The sequence below is a fragment of the Rissa tridactyla genome, chromosome 27, assembly GCF_028500815.1.
Source record: "Rissa tridactyla isolate bRisTri1 chromosome 27, bRisTri1.patW.cur.20221130, whole genome shotgun sequence".
Classification (NCBI taxonomy): domain Eukaryota; kingdom Metazoa; phylum Chordata; class Aves; order Charadriiformes; family Laridae; genus Rissa; species Rissa tridactyla.
The window spans coordinates 1,101,440-1,122,556 of NC_071492.1; the positions used below are offsets into that span (position 1 = coordinate 1,101,440).

The window sequence follows — 21,117 nt, forward strand, 5'->3', positions numbered from 1 at the left end:
TGGGCCGCGGATGGGTTTCACTTTCCCTTGGGCTCTTGATGCCACCCCCACGTCCCTTGCCCTGGGACACCTTCAGTCCCGTCCCGCAGTGCTCCCCTAAAGCGTTTGTCCCTTCTCCCAGGGCTGGCCGGGCTGGGGGCTATTTTCGGGGTTGGGGGTGACTTTCTGGAGCAGTTCCCACTCCCAGGGAACCTCCTTCTCCTTGGAGTCTTCCCACTCCCTCTCCAGTTTCTCCAGGCTCTTTGGAGCACGGGGTGGGGGGCAAAGCGACGCCCGCGGGATGGAGCGGGCACCGCTCACGCCACGCTCGCCCCTTGCCATGCAACGCCCCGAATTAACGTGGGCGCAATCTCCGTCTCTCTGTGTCCTTCTCCGTCCCCAAGCTGAGTTCAGAGTGGTGGGACCAGACCAACCTCTCCTTGCCACCGTGGGGCAGGACGTTGTGCTGCCGTGTCACTTGTCCCCACGCGCGGACGCTCGGAGCTTGGAGATCAGGTGGATCCGGCACCAGTTCTCGGAAACGGTGCATCTCTACCGAAATGGAGAGGACCTGGTCGGGGCACAGATACAGGAATACATTGGAAGGACAGAGTTGGTCAGAGATGGTCTCTCCGGTGGGACCCTGGACTTGCGACTCACTGGGGTGAGACCCTCTGATGATGGCCAGTACGTCTGCACCGTGCAAAATGCTACCACTTATGAAGAAGCCATGGTGGAGCTGGAGGTGGCAGGTTTGTGGGTGGTGTGGTGTTTCCTGGGGATGGTGTAGGTGTCCCTGGGTTGGAGTGTCCCTCCCAGACCTCTGTCCCACCCTCACGTCCATCCATCCAATGCCAAAGGCCAATAGACCTTGACAGAGGTCGGGTTGAAGGGGACCCTTCCCATCCGTGCCTGCCCAGGAAGGAGCACAGACATGGTGCTGGAGGTGTTTTTGGGGGCAGAGCGGCACAAACGAGGTGGCTTTGTGTCTCTGTGGTGTCCTCGAGGTGTTGTGAGGGCACAGGGGAGAAGTTGCTGAGCAGCTGCTTGGGCTCAGGGCCTGGGCTGCCAAGCGAGGCCAGGATGGGAGCTACCGCTGTGCCTGGTGTTGGGAAGAGCCCTCTTCCCAGGTCCCACCAGCTGGATCCTTGCTTTGCCTTTGCCGTTTGGCCGGAGGAGACCTGGTGCCTTGTCTGGAAGCCTCAGGGCTTCTTGGACAAGGACGGGAGAGGGCAGAGACCTTGCTCGGCCTCTGGGTCCTCCTCTGCCGGGCTGTTTGTGTTGTGTCTGGTACGGGGTTGGGTCTTTGACTTTGAGCCGAGTCCATCCCTAACTCAGCCCAACGGCGGGCTCTTCACCCAGCCATGGGCTCCGTCCCTCTCATCTCTCTGGAGGCTTATGAGAACAGAGGCATCCGGGTGGCGTGTGGATCGGCCGGCTGGTACCCGCAACCAGAGGTGCTGTGGAAGGCTGCCAGCGGGCAGCGTCTGCCCTCGGTCTCCCAGAGACATTCCTCTGACGAGAGGGGCCTGTTTGAGATCCAAGATGTCGTCGTGGTGAGCGGGAAGGGCGATGGGAACTTGTCGTGCGTGGTGAGGAACAGCCGCCTGGAGCAGGAGCAGGCGTCGTCCCTGCACATCTCAGGTGCAGGATGGCAGCGGGGCTGGGGTTGGCTGCGCTTGGGGGCGGGGGCGGTTTGATCTCGGGGGGCTGGAGAAACGTGCGGGGGGTGGGGGAATGGGAGGGGATGCACCCGCAGGTGAGCTTTAGCGCAGGAGATAACCTGAGCCTGGCGGGCTTCAGGGGAGCATTGGGATGTCCGTGGGCTGGAGAGGACGATGTCCCCTTGAGCCCAGGGCTCCCAGCACAAGGCTTTAGGAGTGGGGTGGTGTAATCCCAGCCCAGAGCCGGCACCGCGCAGCCCCTCGCTCATTCCCCACCGTTGGGATGGGATAGAGAATGGGAAGAGTAACGGGTTTTGTCCCAACTGTTTGCGCCCCCCAAGCCCACTCGCTGGTGGGGCGGTGTGAGGAGCAGACCATTCCTCGACTGCCCAGCAACACCCAAAACCATCAGTGCGCTCCCATCGCTGCTCCTCATCCCAAATCCAAAACATCCCATCCCTCAATAGCTGCAAGCGATGACATCTGCTTGTTCATTCCGTCCCAGCCAAACCCTGACGATGAGTTAGAACTTGGAGTTTTTCTTTCTCCCTTTCATTTTCCTCCTACACAGGAGTGCAAAGTGAGCCCTTTTCCTGCTGTGTTTTTGTTTCTCAGCTCCCTTTTTCCACAACGCCCGTCCTTGGATGGCAGTTCTGGGTATCTTCCTCGTTCTTTCAGTGGTGTCATTTGGCGTCATCGCTTATCTCTGGCGAAGGAAAGGTGAGTTTGTCACGGGGGGGATGGAATGGAGGGGATTGGGGTGGAGCGAGTCCGAGCCCTGGCCCATGGACGTACGTAGAAGGGGATGACAGTCGTGTCAAAAGGTGTTTTGCCTTCATTAAAGAAGCTCTGCCACAGGAAGGATGGGGACAAGGACCCAGGGCATGGGTGGGAGGCCAGGGAGCGTGGCCAGAGCACCTGGCTGGTGGGACGGTGCAAGAGTCCCTGGTGAGATGTTAGCGCCGATGAAGCAGCTGCTCTCCTGACCTCCTCTTCCTCTGCCTTTGCTTTGCAGTGGGGCTGTCCAGAACGCTGGGTGAGTCCTTCTGGCCCCTGCCACCAGCGAAGCCTCCTGAGAAAGGAGCCCCCTGGGAGGGACGTGGCTCTGGGCGGCTCTTGATCGCCCTGTGGTCGTTGGTCTGGGTTGATGGAGCCCAGAAGGGGACTGGAGAGCACTGGGTCTGGGAACGGGGCCCAGGAGGTGACCTAAGTCATGGGGAGAAGTGGGGACCCGTAATCAGTCAGCTTAAATCAGGCTGAGCCTTAAATCTCTGCTCAAGTCAGGCTTCAATGCAGGTTGCCTGGGAGGGGTGGCTGGGGGAGAAGGGAGGCAGTGAACCTGCTCTGGGACCCACACGGTCCTTTCCCACTCCCCAAACACAAGGAGTTTGGGGTCTCGCCAGCTCTGCCTGCTGCTGCAGGAACAGCCATGGGATGAGAAGCCGTCCCCTCTCATCACTCATTAATTTTATTTCTGCTTTCCAGGGAAACGAGATGCAGCACTAGGTGAGTCTCCAGGAGCTCTGTCATGGCTCGGTGTCCTCTCCCGGGCGCTCTGTGCTCGGCCCTTTCCCTCCTTGCCCGTCCCCTCCATCCCTCCATCCCCTGGGTGTGGGGAAACCCCAAGGGGAGGTGCCTGGGAGGGTGGGCAGCTGGGGGACACCAGCCCACGGATCGACCCTCTCCCCTGCCCAGACCTACTGGCCACCATCCGTGGGACATAACCAGGCTGGAGGGAGCCCCCCCGGGAGCCAAGGGGTCTTTTCCCCCTCCCCAAACAGAAGGGCTCTGCCTGCTCCTGCGGGTGCAGTTGTGGGATGAGAAGCTGTCCCCTCTCATCACTGATTGACTTTCTTTATCCTTTCCAGGGGAACGAGACACAGCACTGGGTGAGTCTCCGTGATCTCCTCTTAGCTCGGTGTCCTCTCCTGGGTGCTCTGTGCTCAGCCCTTTCCCCCCTTCCTCGTCCCCTCCATCCCTCCATCCCCTGGCTCCACAGAAACCCCAAGGGGAGGTGCCTGGGAGGGTGGGCAGCTGGGGGACACCAGCCCAGGGATGGACCCTCTCCCTTGGCCAGACTCCCTGGCGACCGGCCGTGGGACATGACCTGGCTGGAGGGGGCCATTCACTGGGTTTTGTGGTCTTTTCCCACTCCCCAAACTCTCTGAGCTCTCCTCGAGCTCTGTGTGCTCCTCAAGGAGCAGCCATGGGATGAGAAGCCGTCCCCCCTCATCACTCATCGCTTCTTTTTTTCCTTTCCAGAGGATCAAGCTGCACTGTTGGGTGAGTCTCCATGATCTCCTCTTGCCTTGGTGTCCTCTCCCGGGTGCTCTGTGCTCGGCCCCTTCCCCCTTTGCCCGTCCCCTCCATCCCTCCATCCCCTGGGTGCAGGGATACCCCAAGGGGATGTGCCTGGGAGGGTGGGCAGCTGGGGGACACCAGCCCAGGGATGGAACCTCTCCCTTGGCCAGACTCCCTGGGGACCGGCCGTGGGACATGACCTGGCTGGAGGGGGCCATTCACAGGGTGTGGGGGTCTTTTCCCACTCCCCAAACTCTCTGAGCTCTCCTCGAGCTCTGTGCGCTCCTAAAGGAGCAGCCATGGGATGAGAAGCCGTCCCCTCTCATCACTCATCGCTTCTTTTTTTCCATTCCAGAGGAACAAGCTGCACGGTTGGGTGAGTCTCCGTGATCTCCTCTTGGCTCGGTGTCCTCTCCCGGGTGCTCTGTGCTCGGCCCCTTCCCCCTTTGCCCGTCCCCTCCATCCCTCCATCCCCTGGCTCCACAGAAACCCCAAGGGGATGTGCCTGGGAGGGTGGGCAGCTGGGGGACACCAGCCCAGGGATCGACCCTCTCCCCTGCCCAGACCCACTGGCCACCATCCATGGGACATAACCAGGCTGGAGGGAGCCCCCCCGGGAGCCAAGGGGTCTTTTCCCCCTCCCCAAACAGAAGGGCTCTGCCTGCTCCTGCGGGTGCAGTTGTGGGATGAGAAGCTGTCCCCTCTCATCACTGATTGACTTTCTTTATCCTTTCCAGGGGAACGAGACACAGCACTGAGTGAGTCTCCGTGATCTCTTGCCTTGGTTGCAATTCTTGGGTGCTCTGTGCTCAGCCCTTTCCCCCCTTCCTCGTCCCCTCCATCCCTCCATCCCCTGGCTCCGCAGAAACCCCAAGGGGAGGTGCCTGGGAGGGTGGGCAGCTGGGGGACACCAGCCCAGGGATGGACCCTCTCCCTTGGCCAGACTCCCTGGCGACCGGCCGTGGGACATGACCTGGCTGGAGGGGGCCATTCACTGGGTTTTGTGGTCTTTTCCCACTCCCCAAACTCTCTGAGCTCTCCTCGACCTCTGTGCGCTCCTCAAGGAGCAGCCATGGGATGAGAAGCCGTCCCCTCTCATCACTCATCGCTTCTTTTTTTCCATTCCAGAGGAACAAGCTGCACGGTTGGGTGAGTCTCCGTGATCTCCTCTTGGCTCTGTGTCCTCTCCCGGGTGCTCTGTGCTCAGCCCTTCCCCCGCTTCCTCGTCCCCTCCATCCCTCCATCCCCTGGCTCCGCAGAAACCCCAAGGGGATGTGCCTGGGAGGGTGGGCAGCTGGGGGACACCAGCCCAGGGATGGACCCTCTCCCCTGCCCAGAGTCCCTGGCTGTGGGATGTGACCTGCTCTTCTTTCTCCTTGTAGTGTGGAGAACATTTCTGCTTCCTCAGAATCCAGGTAATCGGGTATTTCCTTATGTTTTTTTGTGGGTGGTTTTCCTCCCTTTCCCTGTGTATGAGGTGTAACCGTGCTGGCCATTGAAGGGACAGTTTTCAACTGAAAGAGGAGAGTCTTAGATCAGAAGAAATTTTTCATTCTGAGCGTGGTGAGCCCCTGGCCCAGGTTGCCCACAGAAGCTGTGGCTGCTCCATCCCTGGAGGGGTTCAAGGCCAGGTTGGATGGGGCTTGGAGCAACCTGGGCTGGTGGGAGGTGTCCCTGCCCAGGGCAGAGAGGGTTGAACTGGAATGTTCTTTAAGGTCCCTTCCAACCCAAACCATTCCATGATGCTCTGATTCTATGACTGAGCTCAGACCCTGATGCTCCATCTCCTCCTGTCCCCTGCAGACGTGGTGACCCTGGATCCAAACACGGCTCATTGCAAACTTGTCCTGTCAGAGGATTTGAGATGTGTGAGACGCAAAACTAAAAAGGACACCCAGAAGGTGCCCAACAACCAGAAATTGCCCGACACCCCTGAGAGATTTCTGAGTGGCTGCTGCGTGCTGGGCCAGGAGGGGTTCCGGGAGGGGAGACACTGCTGGGAGGTGGAGGTGGAGGTGGAGGTGGGAGGCGAGTCGCGGTGGGGTGTTGGGGTGGCCAGGGAGTCTGTGGAGAGGAAAAAGTTCGCGGACTGGAGCCCTGAAAGAGGGATCTGGGCAGTGCAGCACAGCTATGGGCAGTTTGTCTCTCTCACCTCTCCCCGCACCCCCCTCCCCCAGTCCCCGCTCCCCAGCAGGATCTGGGTCTGTCTGGACTGCGCCCGGGGGCTGGTGACTTTCCTCCATGCCGACACCGGGGTCGAGATCTTCACGTTCCCACCAGCCTCGTTCAAAGGGGAGACCCTGCGCCCCTGGTTTTGGGTAGGAACAGAGAAAACCCAGCTGTGCCTGAGGGGCAGCGCCCCCCAGACCCTCATCCCCCCTTCCCTCCCCTCCCCAGCCGCCGGCAGCCCCTGCCCTTCTCCGGAGACTCCCCGCGCTCCTCTCCTGGATCCTGCGGGAGATGTCCATCCCTCTGCCCCAGCCCAGGGAGCAGAGGGGGAGTGAGGGGCAGGGGACGGGGGCTGCTGTGGGGTCCCCCCCCGGTGCTGAGAGGCTGCGAGCAGGGGGGTGTCCTCCTTTCAGCTTTGATGGAGGGAATTTTTGTTCGAGTATCAGCTGCCTTTTGGGTTTAGTGTGAGAACAACGTTGATCACTCATAGTTCTAGATGTGGCTGAGAAATATTTCCATCAGCCGAGGGCTTTTTTGGCTTCCCGTCGCAGCCGAGCGGGAGCACGGCCAGGAGAAGGCGCCCAAAGGGATATTCCGCCCCACAGACGTCCTGCTCGGGATAGAAACGGGGGCTGCTGGGGGGGCTGGGACCCGCCATCGCTGCTGGGGACGGGCCGGGCAACCAGTGCTCAGGTCGGGAGGGCAACTTGCATTGCGTTGCTTTATTTTGTATATTATTTTACAATAAATAATGATATTTTCCTCTATCGTTACTCTGCTATTAAACCCTCCTCATCCCAACCCACGAGGTTTTTCCCCTCCTTTTCTCCCTCTTCTCCCCACCCTACTGGGGGAGAGGGGGGCAGTGAGGGAGCTGCTGCCTGCTCCTAGTTGCTGGCTGGGGTTAAACCACGCCAGGGGGCCAGGATCCCCTTGGAACCCCTTGGATCTCCTTGGAAACGCTTGGGTCCTCTTGGACCCCCTTAGATCCCCTGGGATCCCCTTGGATCCCTTTAGAACACCTTGGAACCCCTTGGACCCCCTGGATCCCCTTGAACCACTTGAAACCCCTTCGTTCCCCTTGGAACCCCTTAGATCCCCTGGGATCCCCTTGGAGCCCTTTGGATCCCCTTGGAATCCCTTTGATCCCCTTGGACTCCCTTATAACTCCTTGGACACCTTCAGAACCCCTTGGAACTCCTTGGATCCCCTTCGAACCAGCTGCAGCCCCTTGGATCCCCTTCAAATACCTTGGACCCCCTTGGACCCCCTGGATCCCCTTGAACCACTTGAAACCCTTTGAAACCCCTTGGATCCCCTTGGAATCCCTTGGAACTCCTTGGATCCCCCTGAAGCCACTGGGAACCCCTGAGAGACCACGCGTCCCGTTGTACCCGCGTCACTCCCCTTCCACCCCCTTAAACACTCTTGGAACTACTTGCATCCCCTTTGATCCCCTTGGATCCCCTTGGAACACCTTGGAAGCCCTTGGATCATATTGGAACACCTTGGATCCCTCTGATACCCCTTGGATCCACTCGGAACTCATTGGATCCCCTTGGAATCCCTTGGAACACCTTGGATGACCTTCGATCCCCTTCGATCCCCTTGGACCCCCTTAGATCACCTTGGAAACCCTTTGGAACCCTCAGATAACCTTGGTACCACTTGGAATTCCTTGGACACCCTTGGAAACTTTTGAAACCTCTAGGATCCCCTTGGAGCCCGCTGGATCCCCTTGGAACCCCTTGGAAACGCTTGGGTCCTCTTGGACCACAAAACCCACCACTGGTCTCCGAGCTCGGTTTTGCTCCGGTGGTGGTGGGGGGGCAAGAACTGTCTGGTGGCCCCAACCTTAATGCCACAAGGGCAGGGACCGGCCGTGGCAACGACCACCGTCTACACCGAGCCAGATGGGCCACCGCCCTCAGCTCCCGGCAGCTGAGGCTGAACAGTCCCGGGAAGGGTCTCGGGAAGTGAATTTTCTCGGTGGCGTCGCACGGTGGGTCCTGTCCTCTCCTCCCGCCCTCGTGGGGTTTCTGCTCGGCCACGGGTGGGGGTTTGGGGGGAGCTGACGTCCCTGATGCTGCCGGAGCCCAGCAAAGCACAGGGAGGAAAGGATTGCCCGCGCCTTCTCCATCCGTTTCCTGAGCTGATGGTGGCCAAGACCCAACGCTCGGCTTCACCACCCGTCTCCAGCCTGGGGCAGAGCGACGGCACAGGCAGGTTTCCTCTCCGTAGCCTGATTTTCTTGGAAATTGAGGGAAAAAAAAAGTAATAAAGTACAGCCAGGCCCCAAGGACACCCCCACGCCTCCATGCAGGGCTTCGCGCGCTCCCCTTTCTTGTTGCTGAGCGGGAGCGACCGGCAGCCTCTCCCCATCCCTTCAAGCATCCCAAGGGCTCGGCTTTGGGTCCTTCCCTTCTCCAGGGCACCTCTGGGTGCAGCACGGGGACAGGAACGCAGCTCCCGGCTCCGAGGCTTTGCTTCCCGCAGCTTCCCCAGCCAAGCAGAAAAGGCGCTTTTGTGGGTTTTCTCGGCTCCGTCGCTCCTACAGGCACCGGAAAGGTTTTCTCGCTGAGCGGAATGACACGGAAGGACCCGTCTGCTGAAACTGCGGGTGTTAAAAAGGGGGCAAAGAGCACCGAAGAGCTGCTTCTTCCCTCACTCCCAGTCTGGTCCTGGTGCAGGTCCTCGGTGGTACTGGGCGCTGCTGGGAGCTGGATGGGTCGGGACCGCGGTCCCGGCAGGCATCGTGCTGCGGCTGCTGCAGTGACGCGGCGAGTGGCGGCGTCCGTCAGCCAAAAAGGGGAAAAAATCTCCCCAAATCCATGGCAGGTTTCTGCCATGGAGCCGATTTCTGCTGTATTTCTAGCAGGGAGCAGCTCCTGGGCAACTGCTGGCCCCAATGGGCAGGAGCTGGGTGTGTGTGTGGGGGGGAAGCTGCCAACACGTCCCCCGCGGACACCGATTTATATGTTTTTAGAGCCTGTCCTCACACAGGTCCCTTTCTCCGTCCTGGCCATAGGCTGGTCCGGGTGGGAAGGGACCTTAAAGGCCACCGAGTTCCACCCCTCCTGCCTGAACCCCCCCAACTCTCTCAGCCCGGCCCCACAGCAGAGGGGCTCCAGCCCTCCCAGCATCTCCGGGGCCGCTCCAACGGCTCCGTGTCCCTCAGATGGCCCCAGAGCGGAGCAGAGGGGCAGAATCCCACTCCCCCCCCACCCCCCGTCTCGTCCTGCTGGCCACGCTGCCAGGGGCTTTCTGGGCTGCCAGCGCACGTTGCCGATGAATGTTGAGCTTCTCATCCAGCAACACCCCCCCAAGTCCTTCTCCTCAGGGCTGCTCTCCAGCCATTCCCCACCCAGCCTGGATTTGGGCTTGCGATGGGGCTTGAAAGAAGCCAGGGACCCCCCCCCTAAAGACTCCTGGCCCCAGGCAGCGCCTTGCTCCATCCCCGAGGGCTGCTTTTGCCCCAGGGTTTCACCCCGGCACATTCCATCCTCTGGTCTCACCCCGACGCCGCGGGTCAAACCCATCCGCGATTCAGGTGGGAACGGCCCCATCCTCCCACAGGACACGGCCCCGTGCTCCCGGGAAACCTGCCTGACCGACGCCAGTCGCCAATCCCGGAGATCGAACGCTCCCTCAGGCGCTTCTGGTTGCAGCTTCGCCAGCGAGGAAGCCACCACGCAGCAGGTACCACGGCTCAGCATCACCTTTGGGGGTGTGGATGGAGACACCCCCCCGCCTTGTCCAGGGTGCCGGAGGCTTGTTGGCCCCTTTCCGCATGGCAGAGAGGAACAACAAGACCGGGAACATTGGGGAAAGCGCCCCAAGATCCCCCCAGATCCTCCCAATTGCTGTCCCCATCCACGTCATCGTTGCCCTGAACCACCCCATGCCCTCACCGCCTTCCTCCATTGCTCCTCCTGCTTTCCCTCCCACACCAAGGGGGGATTTTTCCAGCCCCCCTGCCCCAAGAATGCACTTGGAGGGGCTCAAACAGCAGGAAAAGGTGCCAGGGGATGAAGGACCGCTCACACTCCTCCTCTGCCGCAGGCCTTGCCGGCTCGGTCCCACCAGCCGGCGGCCGTTCGCAGCCAAGCGCTACCGGGTTTCTACAAAAAGCGAAGCCTGGGGGAACCGTTCGTACCGGGGGGGCTCCACTGGTCAGACTGGAGAGCCTGGAGAAGGTAAGTGACGGCAGGGAAAGGCTCCTGCGGGGGCATCAGCTCAGAAACGCGCCTTCACCCACCAGCCACGCGAGCGACACGGACGGTTTTTAGGTGACGAGTCCCACCAGCCTGCCCTAGGAAGGAATATTTTCCAGCTTCCCGGCCAGGGAGTCTTCCCCGCCTGAAAGGTTCAGTTCCTCGTACAGATGAAGAGTTAAAGAGCAAAAAAAAAAAAATAAAATCAAACAAACGCCAGGTCAAAGCCGCCGCTGGTGCCAGCTGCGGCAGAGAAAACTCACTCTGGGCTCGACAGCTGGACGGGGAAGCCAGATTTTTTCCTCCCCCTCTGTCACAGTCGCAGGGGAAGGAGCGGGAAGGAGGGAGCGGAGCTGGGGAAGGGCAGAGGGGGTGTTTTGGACCTGACGAAGATGGTGGTTTCTCTCCCCCGACGGCAGCCCTGGGCAGCAGCCTCCCGTTGGCCGCGGGGTGAGCCGGCGAGAGGAGCTGCTCCAGGCAGGAGGAGGAGGCGAGGGACGCGTCCGCATCCGCCCGGGGCCGCGTGGGCTCACGCAAAACCGCCCACGGGGGGCTCTGGGGGTCCCCCCCCCCAAATCCTCATCCCCCCTCCCCCTCAAGAAGGTGCTGCCGCAGGAGCCCCAGAACCGGCTGGTGGGTGACAGGGACAAACCCAACCCAGACGACGGGGGCTTCGACTCGCAGCCGTCCCCCCGCGGCCCCCGGCCCCGCGGCCCTTCTCCTTCCCCCTCCCTCGGCTCAGCACAGCGGGGTTTGGGTTTTCGCCCTCCTTGGGCGCAAGCTCAACTCGCTCCGTCAACTTGTTGAGGGAAATCGGTTGTCTAGCGTAAATAAGTTAAGCTTTAACGAGAATTAATTTACCTCGGATCGTAATACGGGTGCGATTCGTGCTCTTCGCTGAGCTTCACTGAGCCCCAGGGCGGCTGCATTTGCTGAAGCCTTTAGGCCGCGATAAGAGTTATTTCCCTTTAATAATTTTCCTTAATTCGTTCCCCCATTTAATTTTCTTAGTGACTTTCCTCGAACTGAGGGGAACCGAGGAGTCCCAGACTCGGGAAAAACACCACCGAAACGTCGCCGTGACATCAACGCCTTTCCTGCGCCGAAAGCCTCAACGCAGCGCTGCCCCGGGAAAGTGACGGGCGCCGTTTGCGTCGCTTTTTATTCCCCCCCAACCCCCCCAAAACCTCTTTTTCTCTCCTTTTTAACCCGCTGCGCTTCCTCTCTGCCTTCGCAACCCCGCTGCCGGCACCGTGCCCACCAACACCCGTCTCCTCCCCTGCCCCTCCGGCTCCCTTCCCGGGCGAGTTGTGCTGGGCCCGGGGCGAGAGCGGCACCTGAGGATGAGGAGGGCGTGGGAGGAAGGTTGAGGGTGTCGTTGACAGGGGCAGGAAGCCCGAAGGGGGTGGGATGGGGGAGCCCTGAGCCCCCCTCACCCCGGAGGCAGGGCCGGGGGCCAGCATGCGCACACCAGCAGGACAGAAGGATGCTCCTTCCAGCTCTCCCCATTCCCAAACTTCCTTGAAAACACCACACGGAGCCCAGATAACGCCGTTATCAATTAGCGCAGACAGTCGTCGCACATCATCATCATCATCACCACCACCGGCTCCCGCGTCACCCTGCAGGGGGCCTGATCCCACCCCATCCCCGAGGGTCTCTCCCGGCCGCAGCCCGGCTCAGAGCTGGGTGGCTTTTTTCTGGCAGATCCACCGCGACATCGAGCCGCAGCTCTCGGAGCTGATCCTGCCCTCCTTGATCACCCCGCAGGAGCCGCCTTCAGCCCGGGGGCTCAGCTGGAACCTGCGGGTGCGGGAGGGAGCCCCACGTCACACAGGAAGGTCCCTCGGGTGATGGTGCCCACCCCGACACCCGTCCCTCACCAAAGCGCTCACCGGCTCGGGTCCAGGCGGGAGCCGTTCAGCCAGGTCCAGCCCTTCCCGGCGTAGAGGCCGATCCAGAAGTAGCTGGTGGGTTTCTGGAGGGTTCTATTTAGGAAATCCTGTATCGCAGAGAGGGCAGGCGGTGACGCCCATGTGCCGCAGGTCACCATCCCAAACCAGGCTCCAGCCCCCGTGTCCCAGGACAGAGCCCCACCAGCGTCCCCCACGCGAAGGCACCCAGGGCCGGGTGCTTGACCCCAGGGTCCCGGGCAAGCCCTCAGCCCTTCTCCAGGTGCCACCAGCCCCACAGTCCCACATCCCTGATGCCATCGGTCCCTTTACCAGCTCATCCTGGTCCTCCAGCAGCAGCAGCTCGGCACCTCGATTCGCACAGTCCTCCCGGCTGGCGCTCCAAGGGTTGATCCCACCGGACTCCCAATAGCACTTGGTCCCACGCGGCATCCAGTTCATGGGGCACAGCTTGCACCCCGCGCCCTCTGAAAGACAGTCAGCGCCGTGTTCAGCCACCACGCAGCCACCTTGTCCCCTGCGCGCCCCAAGAAGGACAAGTGGTTCAGGCCGGTTTGCTCCCCAGGGAGACGGGGATGCCCCGAGCTGCGCTTGGGGAACAAAATATTGGGGAATTTGGGCTATAAGGTTTGGGGGAAACCTGACGGTGCCGAGATGCGTGGTGGCCGGGGCAGTTACCTTGTGGCTTTGACGAGCAGAGAGCTCCCCTCAGCTCCGAGCAGACGTTCTGCGGGATGATGTTGCCATCTCCTACGTTCCCGCTCACGTTCTTGCGGATTCCTGGGTTCTCCGACTGCTGGTGGAGAACTGCAAGGGGGGAGCAGGGGAGAGGGACGGGCTCCCCCAAGATCTACCTTCACGTGGCCCCGGGGAGCTGCGGGGAGGTGTCTGGGATGGATCCCGACACCGAGCGGGTGCTCAGAGCCCTCCAACCCACCCCCAAGCCTTGATCCGAGCATCTCATGGCGGGGTGAGAACTGGGCCTCGGGGTCCCGACCCAGAGCAGGCTCCAGACCTCGGGGTCACAACCTCAGACAAGTTCCTTTTGGGGTCAAAACCTCTGAGCTCACCCCCCCCACACACATATTTGCAACCGCCTCCACCCCGCTGCTGCTTTCCACTACCAAGCAGGACGTGCGACCTCCACCCCCAGCGTGAGATCGCACGCCAGCATCAAAACTGGATGGCGGCAGAAAGCCCCGTAGCCTCTGACCGCTGCGGAAGTGGTCTCTGCTGCAAAACAAGCTGTACCGGCCTCACCCGTGCAGTTCAGAGGGGCCTGACGCGAGGGTGAAGGGCTCCCCACCGCCTTCTGACTTACCCCTTGCACCACGGTGCGCCCACGGCCACCTGCGGCGCCCATGACCGGCTCCCAACAGATTGATTTTGGAGGGGTCTCTCCGGCGCTGGGTCCACGCCAAGTTCAAACCATCATCCCCAGATCACTGCTGGCCCCGGATCTCCTCCCCCTTTGGAGAATCTCCTTCCCAAGGGCCATCGGACATTTGAGGCTCCCTTCCACCTGCTCGGTGGGGTTTTGGGGTTGCTGGGGGGCCAGCGCAGCGTCAGATGCCGCCAGCAACGTCACACCGGGCACAAGGCTAATTTCGGCAGGGCTCCGTGTGACCCCGAGCTCGGCCACGGGGTGACAAATCCTGACCCTGCCACGGCTGAGGAGCCTCCAGGGGTTTCTCCTTCACTGGCCAACCAAGAGTCAAGGCTCCTGCACCCATCAGCTCTAAGAAACTCCGATAAAAACCCACTTCCCCCCACCTTGCACCAACGCGCGTCAGCCAACGCCGATCATAAAAAGCAGATTTGCCTCCTACGCAAACCGCCGGGCCAGCGGCCCCCCCTCCCCGCCCTTTGCAGGGTCCCCTCTTTGCACTGTCCTTTGGTTGCCCCCCTGCCACCAAGCGGAGCCAACTCACGCGAGCATCCCATCGCCACCACGGCCACTCCGAGGAGGAGGTTCCCAGTCCAGCCGGTCCAGAGCGCGGTTCGGTGCCACTGGGGACAGCCCGATGCTGCAAGAGGAAGAGTTGTCGGGAGGAGAAAAAAAAAAAAAAACAACAAAAAAACCAAAAAAAAAACCACTGGCCCAATCCCACATCCAACGAGCCAGGTCTGCAGAGCGGATTTGGGCTATTTTCTCCCCAAAAAGCCCTCCGTGGTGGTGATGCTGCTGCTGGTTGTTCAAAAGCTGCGGTCAATCGTCGGCCTTTCGCCGCTACCGCCCTCCTCCATTTCACACCGATCCCGCCGACGCCGGGGCGAAGCGATGAGGTTGGGTTGGTTGTTTTTTTGGTTTTTTGGTTTTTTTGGTTGGTTGGTTTTTTTTTTACCCAGCTATCCAAAACCTCCGAAAAATTGGGAATTTCCTTGCCTCAGAAAGGGTTCGGTCAAGGTTAGAGGTGGGCCAAGATGGGAGATGTGCCCCATCACGGCATCCTTTCCCCCTCCAAGGAGACTTCATCTGACCACCCTCATCCTCCCCCAGCTCCGTCCTGCCCCGAGGGAGTGCGGAGGCAGGATCAAAAGGGATGCGTTTGGTGGGGGGGGAAATAAATCAGGAATTCTTGCCAAAAAATGAAAAAAAAAAAGGTGCGGTGCGTTAACCGAGGAGGGTCCTCACCAGGCAGAGCTCCCTTCCAGAGGAGGAAAAAGCAGCAATTGAACCTTTTGCTGGTTTATTATTTTTTTTTTCCCATAAGCTAGAAACCAAAACCAGGGTCCGCAGAAAGAGAGCACGAAGCAGCACGGGGAGGCAGAGGAGGAAGGAAAAAAGGCACGAAACACCCCCTGCAAGGGCAGCAAAGATGGACCAGGAGTATCGAGACATGGATGAGGGCATCTAAGGACAGTGGCTGCCCTGAGAGCGGGTGAATTTGGGCAGGTTTGGAGCCTTTTGCTCCCTGGATTTCTTCTTCCAGGATTTCTTCTTCCCTCACGCCAGGACCAGGACAGTCCCTTGGGATGGGTTCGAAGAACCGGCCCCCGAAAACGCGCTCGGGTGCCGTGGCCGAGTCCTGCCCCGCGGAGCATCCGAGGTTCGGTTTGTGGAGTTCAGCCTGTCCCGGCGGCAAGGACGACGTTCCAATGGCCGAGCTGGGGGTGTTCCGGGAAGGCTTAAAAATAACCGTGGAAAACCGGAGCTGGTTTCCCGGTAGGGCTGTGGGCGAAGCCGCCGCGCCAGGAAGGGCGAGGGAGGTGTAAAGGTGGAGGGGGGGGACACAACGCCGTCCCCAAGGGCAGCTGCAGGCAGACGAGAAGCCGCGGGGTTGAACCCCCCGGCAGCGACGTTAAGGCAATCCCGCTTGGTTTCCACGGTGGAGGAATCCCGTTCCAGGGTAGGACTCCGGGTAGGGAGTGAAACAGGGACCATGTTCCAAAGAAACCCTGCAGCCTTTTCCAAGACAAAACTCCCAGTGGGATCCCAAACGGCAGGCGGGATCCCTTATCTCACCCGCGCCCCGCAGCCGTGGGCGCCTTCCCCTCCTGCACCAACCCGGAGGGCGGGAGTCTCCCAACATGATGGCAGCCCAAAACCGAAAAAGCTCCCCCCCCCCACCCCGCCGCCAAAACAAAAAAAAATTGCCACTCTGCGCTTACCGCCAGGCTGAGGGAGCGAATGCAGGTCCCTGCGGCGGTTCCCGGGACCGATAGCCAGGTCGGCGTAAGTGATTTCCTCAGGCATCGCGGGAGAGGAGCGCCCAGCCGTGCCTCGGGCTCCGCGGGTGTCGATCCAGCCGTCGGCCAAGCCGGTTTTGCGCAGGTTTGTCGCTCGCCTCCAACACTGCGAGCTCCCCCTCCAAGGTAGAGGTCTGCGAGGGTGAGCGCGAGCCTCTGAACGCGCATCAGGAAGACAAAAAAAAAAAAAGCAATAAAAAAAAAAAAAGCACGTTCGACGCGCTGGCCTGCCCGAAAATGAAACTTTGCGCCGCTTCTGCCGGATTAAGGCTGGGAAAAGGAGTTCACAGCGAGGGAAGTAACACCTGAGAGCGTCAAGAAGCCTTTTCTTTGCGTATTCTATCCGTATTCTCCTACCGTCCCACAGGAAAGCTCCCAAACAAGACACCTGCAATAAAAAAAAAAAAAATAAGGGCCCAAACCGACCCAAAACGTGTCGTTCCGGACTCTGCTCCCCTCTGTCCAAACTGGCTGTTTTACGTGACAACTAAGGTGGCATTGCCAGAATGACGCAAAGACTCCGCGATCTCCCAGAATATTCCCAGAAGGACCGCGATTTTTAAGAAATAAAGTAACGCCGGACCCCTTCCACCCTCACCTCCTCCCTTTCGCTACGCAAAAGGTGTTTTTCCAGCCTCAGCCGCTGCTTCTTCTCCCCACCCAAACCTATGCCAGCGTCGTCGCCTTCTCCCCGTTACCGATTTCTCCCTAATCCCGCTGATTTTCCAGCCCGGGGTTTCAAGCACAGCGTCATTTTGCTGCTCTGTGGAGCTAAGCGGGTGCCAAAAAGCCTGGGAGACTCTTCGGAAACAAAGGGGGAAGGATGGAAAACATTCCAAACAGCTCAAGAAATCTGTCTGTTTCTCCTTCGTGCCTTGTTTTCAAGTCACTTCCAAGAGATAGTCGGCTTCTCCTTTTGGAAGCCGGGATGGGACCAGACTTATTAGAGGCCAGGAAAGGTAGAAAAAGCAAACAAAACCCCGAAGTTCCAGGAAATCGAGCTATAAAGGCGTGAGGTGACATCCTGCCCGGCTCGTTTGGGAGACCTGCTCATCTTTTTTTTCCCTGCACGCAGGCTGAGGAACCCCACGCGAGGATCTTCCGAGCCGCGGGAAGCGGAAGCCACGCTGGCAGAAGAAGAGCCAGATGCTTCCGGATCCACCGGAGCCTCCAAAAATTAGGGATTTATGCCCATTGAGGAAAAAGGGGGTTCTCCGGAGAGCAAACCCGCTCCAGACTTGCGCAGAGAGAAAGCGACCCGAAAAAAAAAAAAAAGAGCTCTAAAGAGAGCAATCGACCCCCACAAACTCGACGCCTGCGGCATCGTTGAGCTGATGTTTTGCATTTTCACAGCTGGTAAGAGACAGATTCTAAATTCCCTGCCAAGGGGCAGGAGGCCCTCCAAGCCTTCCACGGAACGCCTCAAGCACCCTCAAGGAAATACATAACGCGGGCCCGGCCTTCGAGGAACCGATAAGGCTCACGCTTCTGGCGCCCAAAAGCGGGGGAGAACTGTCTTGGGAAGACAGGAGAGTTCTGCCACTCGTGTGGTGAGCTCGCTAGTTCTCAGTGCTCGAGGCCATCGGGTCCAGCGAGCGGCCTTTGCTTCATTATCCGCGGAATGCGTGTGAAAGCGCAGGCCCCTGCACGTGCTCACGGAGGTTACAGAGATCACGCTAAACACGGATGCTCGTCTCTCCACCCAAATCACGCTACACCTCACCTGGGAGAAGGGAGACACCGGAGCCCAGGCTGTCCCTGGCAAGGGGGGTGGGCCCTGCTAATTCGGCAAACGTAAAAGGGGAAAATAAGGGCCCCCAGGGGGGAACAAAGAAGAAACAAAAGAAGATAGCGCCTGGGAAGATTCTTCCCAAGAAAGACGACCGTGTCTGGGAAAATTCTTCCCAAGAAAGAAGATCAGACCTGGGAAGATTTTTCCAAGAAGGAAGAAGATTGTGCCTGGGAAGATTCCCCGGAAAAGACGCTGGAACCAGGGCCAGTGATCTCTTTCCCTCTGCCTTTTTCTCCGCCTTTTCCTTTCTCTGTGCCTCAGTTTCTCTTTTCCCTTGGAGTTGTTAAGGAACGGTTAGAGTTGGGAAGGAACGACCTTCGGTACTGCTTGCCGTAACTCGTCCTATACCTGTTGTTAAGTAACACAACGCACGCCTCACCACTTGCCGTAATTTGTTATATACCTAAACAATTACCGTGGACTTGTTAAGACCTGTACTAACCGTTCCGGTGAGCTAATAAGCGTTTCTATATCGACCTTGAGATTTATCTCACCTTAGTCCGCGCCGTTGAGCATTGACGAATCTGAAGTCACTCACCCTCCCTCTTTACCGGGAGTGGGACGTGACACAGCTGGAACGGCAAACCCGGCCGGCCGCTGAGCAGGATTCCTCCTCTCCGCACCAACAGCGGCAGGAAGGAATTCACTGGGGGGGGTGGGTGGGTGGGTGGGTGTGTGTGTGGGGAGAAGGCGGGTGCTCAGCCACGCTGGTGGCTCCAGAGTTTGGCCGCGTTCAACCACGGCCCCCCCCCCCCGCCCAGTCCAGGCTGAACTGGGGACAGTGCTGGCAGGAGCCCAGGGATGGGGGAAAGCATAAAAAAAAAAAAAAAAAAAAAAAAAAAAGAATGGGGGGGGGGGGAAGCAAGCTAAACCACCGGGGCCTGAGCCCCCCCAACCCCCAGCCATCACCCTGCTCAAAGCACAGACACTATTTCCACAGCAGCCCCCACCTGACACCCCCATCTCCCTTCTCCACTTCCCCCCCCCCCGCCGCCATCATGACAGAAACAGCCCTCAAAGCCGCTTTTCCTCCCTTCCGATGGCTTTCAGGCCCCAGGGGTGTTATTTTGCCTCATCCCCGAGGAGAAAGGGGGCGGCTGTGGTTAACAGCGTGGAAGCAGGACGGCTGCGAGGAGAGGGGCAGGCGGCGCTGGCAGCAGCACCCACCCAGGGAAGGGCAGAGCTGGAGCACCCACCAGCCCGGGTGCCCTTCTTGAGGGGGCAGGAAAACACGGGGACACGGGCTGAAGCCACCCCCCTCCCACCACCAGCACCCCACACTGACAGGGATGGGGGGAGAAGACCCCGGGGGGCAGCCACCCCCTCACAGCCGTGTCCTCCAACGCTCCCAAAGGCAGGATGGAAAGTGCCACCAGAGGGGAGGGGACAGGGCTGCCTCCAGCACACGCCCCTGCCCCAGCAGGAGACAAACACATGTAGAAATACATCATGTTTTAATAAACAATACAAAACAGCAAAACAAAAAAAAAAGCTTCCATGTGAATGAGAGTCTAACTTTCAAGGGAGCCCCACAGGGGCCACTTCACCCCCTGGCCCTGTGTCCCCTCCACCCTGCACAGGGCCAGGGACCTGCACTGACATTTCTGCACCCAGCTCATCTGGCAGCAGCTGCTCCAGCTCCATCACCACAGCTCAGCATCACCTGTGAGGTGTGAGAGGAGCAAGATGGGTTCTGGGGTGGGCCCAGGAGGATGAAGAAACCAGTCCCAGGCTTGAGGTCCCAGTGCAGGCAGCACACAGCAGCTCCCAGCACCTCTCCCCACCTGCAGGACCAACCCGGAGCAGCAGCTGAGGGAAGGACATCCCCACACTCCCCTGCGCTGCTGGAAGGGCTCAAGCTGTGAGGCCCCACCAAGCAAAGGTCCTTTCTCCAGCGCCTCTGTCACCCGGGCGCTTGGGGCTTGCTGCAGATGTACGGCCGTGACTGGGAGCAGCCTGCACTCGCGACAGCCCCGTCGTACAAATACGCACACTCTCCTTGGCCCTGCACCACAAACCTGCAACAAGCAGCACAGGCACCGCTGGCACCACGGGGGTCGCGGTCGTCCCCTCAAGCACCAGGAGGGGACAAGGGCTGCCTGCGAGGGACAGCCCCAGCAGACACGTCCCACCAGGGCCCTGCCCATCCCACCGCAGGACTGTCTCCTCACGGCCCCGGCTCCCAACGGGACTCACCTCTGGTTGAAGCTGCTGCCATCCACCCACTGCAGGCGCTCGCCCCGTCTCCGCAGCCCAAGCCAGCAATCAACATGGGCCTTCTGACTCCAGAGGAACTCCTGGGCTCGACACAGAGAAGCCAACAGTCAGGAGATGCTGCCAGCCCCACGCTGGTCCCTGACAGCCCCACACGGCTACCACCAGCCCTGGGATGGCAGCAGCTCCCACCCCACGCCTGCTCCAACAAGCTCCAGAGCTGCTGCAGGAGCTCACCAGCCCGGCCAGCGCTCTCACTCCTGCTCTGACACAGCTCGGCTCCAACCCCGGGCTCTGCACCCAACCCAGGAACACCCCCAAACCCCCACGCAGCCACAACAGCCCCTCACTCACCATCTCCCACTCCCTCCGGGGCATGGCCAGCGAGGCCCCATGCGAGGAGCACTGCTCCTGGCTCCACTCCCAGCTCCCCTCGTCCCTCGACAGGTAGTAGCAGACATTGCGGTACCCGACCCAGTCATCAGGACAGGCCAGCACCAGAGCCACAGGCACAGCTGGATCCCCTCCACATCTTCCTGCTGGAGAGGGAAGGGCAGAAGGGCAGAGGATTGGGCTCCACAGGGACCAGGGGACACAGCTCCGCGGGGCAGGGAAGGAGGCAGCCGCTCCTCCCTTACCTGAGAGTGCAGCAACAGCCACGGCCTGAGCCAGCACCAGAGCCACCAGCACAGCCAGCACCAGGGCACACACTGGATGGAGCGTGGGGCACCTGCCTGGAGGGAGAAAGAGCCACTCGGGGTGAGGACAGTGCTGTCCCCCTCCCAGCCCCACCACCCCCAGCACAACCTGCCCAGGGAACACAGGAGGGACCCCCCAGACCCCTCTACCCCACACACACTCAGCTGCAGCTTCTCAACCCCCTCCCCGGGCACAGCAACTGCCATCGGGCCATTCCCAGCTGGCAGCAAGGGACAGTCACACAGGGCAGGGACAAGGCTGTCACCCCACACACACTGGGGGACAGCCCCCAGCAGGAGAGCTGCCAGGCAGAGAGAGACGGGGGGGCTGATACAGCCCCCCAGGGAGGACCCAGCAGAACACAAGACCCTTTCCCAGACAGCTGGAAGAAGCCCCACACGTGCCAGCCCCACTCCTCCTGGGGTGACACTGCCACGGGGACACTGTCCCCTCCCAACAGGCCACAGGGGGGGCCCCGCACT

At 60.3% G+C, this 21,117-nt stretch overlaps 3 protein-coding genes across 3 annotated transcripts in view; 2 read left to right on the forward strand and 1 right to left on the reverse strand.

Moving 5' to 3' along the window:
* The window catches only part of LOC128901605 (butyrophilin subfamily 1 member A1-like), a 30,824-nt gene extending 26,108 nt beyond the window's left edge, over positions 1-4,716 (forward strand). Inside the window, exons 5-9 of the mRNA XM_054183676.1 lie at positions 2,659-2,679; positions 3,129-3,149; positions 3,512-3,532; positions 3,906-3,926; positions 4,682-4,716. Coding sequence (XP_054039651.1) covers positions 2,659-2,679; positions 3,129-3,149; positions 3,512-3,532; positions 3,906-3,926; positions 4,682-4,716 — 119 coding nt within the window. The remainder of the gene's footprint in view (positions 1-2,658; positions 2,680-3,128; positions 3,150-3,511; positions 3,533-3,905; positions 3,927-4,681) is intronic.
* A 570-nt stretch (positions 4,717-5,286) lies between these two features.
* LOC128901688 (butyrophilin subfamily 1 member A1-like) lies at positions 5,287-6,824 on the forward strand. Its single transcript, XM_054183830.1, has one exon. It carries the CDS (start codon positions 5,720-5,722, stop codon positions 6,446-6,448), a length of 729 nt encoding a protein of 242 aa, XP_054039805.1. The 5' UTR covers positions 5,287-5,719; the 3' UTR covers positions 6,449-6,824.
* Positions 6,825-11,785: 4,961 nt separating this feature from the next.
* LOC128901662 (uncharacterized) lies at positions 11,786-21,113 on the reverse strand. The gene is made up of 9 exons (XM_054183777.1): positions 20,575-21,113; positions 20,291-20,472; positions 19,919-20,019; positions 15,853-16,086; positions 14,172-14,267; positions 12,919-13,047; positions 12,553-12,707; positions 12,223-12,329; positions 11,786-12,130 (listed from the first exon to the last, which is right to left on the reverse strand). The coding sequence occupies exons 1-9, from the start codon at positions 20,839-20,841 to the stop codon at positions 12,007-12,009; spliced, it is 1,395 nt and encodes a 464-aa protein (XP_054039752.1). The 5' UTR covers positions 20,842-21,113; the 3' UTR covers positions 11,786-12,006.
* Between the last annotated feature and the right edge of the window lie 4 nt (positions 21,114-21,117).

What these genes read in the sequence shown, in the direction of transcription:
- LOC128901688 (XM_054183830.1), top strand. Translation starts at nt 5,720, where the DNA reads ATGCTCCATCTCCTCCTGTCCCCTGCAGACGTGGTGACCCTGGATCCA.
- LOC128901662 (XM_054183777.1), bottom strand. Translation starts at nt 20,841, where the DNA reads ATGGCAGTTGCTGTGCCCGGGGAGGGGGTTGAGAAGCTGCAGCTGAGT. An exon ending in GGCTGTTGCTGCACTCTCAG is followed by an intron (nt 20,473 to 20,574) that starts GTAAGGGAGGAG and finishes CCTCTCCAGCAG; the next exon opens with GAAGATGTGGAGGGGATCCA. An exon ending in GGTGGCGATGGGATGCTCGC is followed by an intron (nt 13,048 to 14,171) that starts GTGAGTTGGCTC and finishes CCCCCCTTGCAG; the next exon opens with TTCTCCACCAGCAGTCGGAG.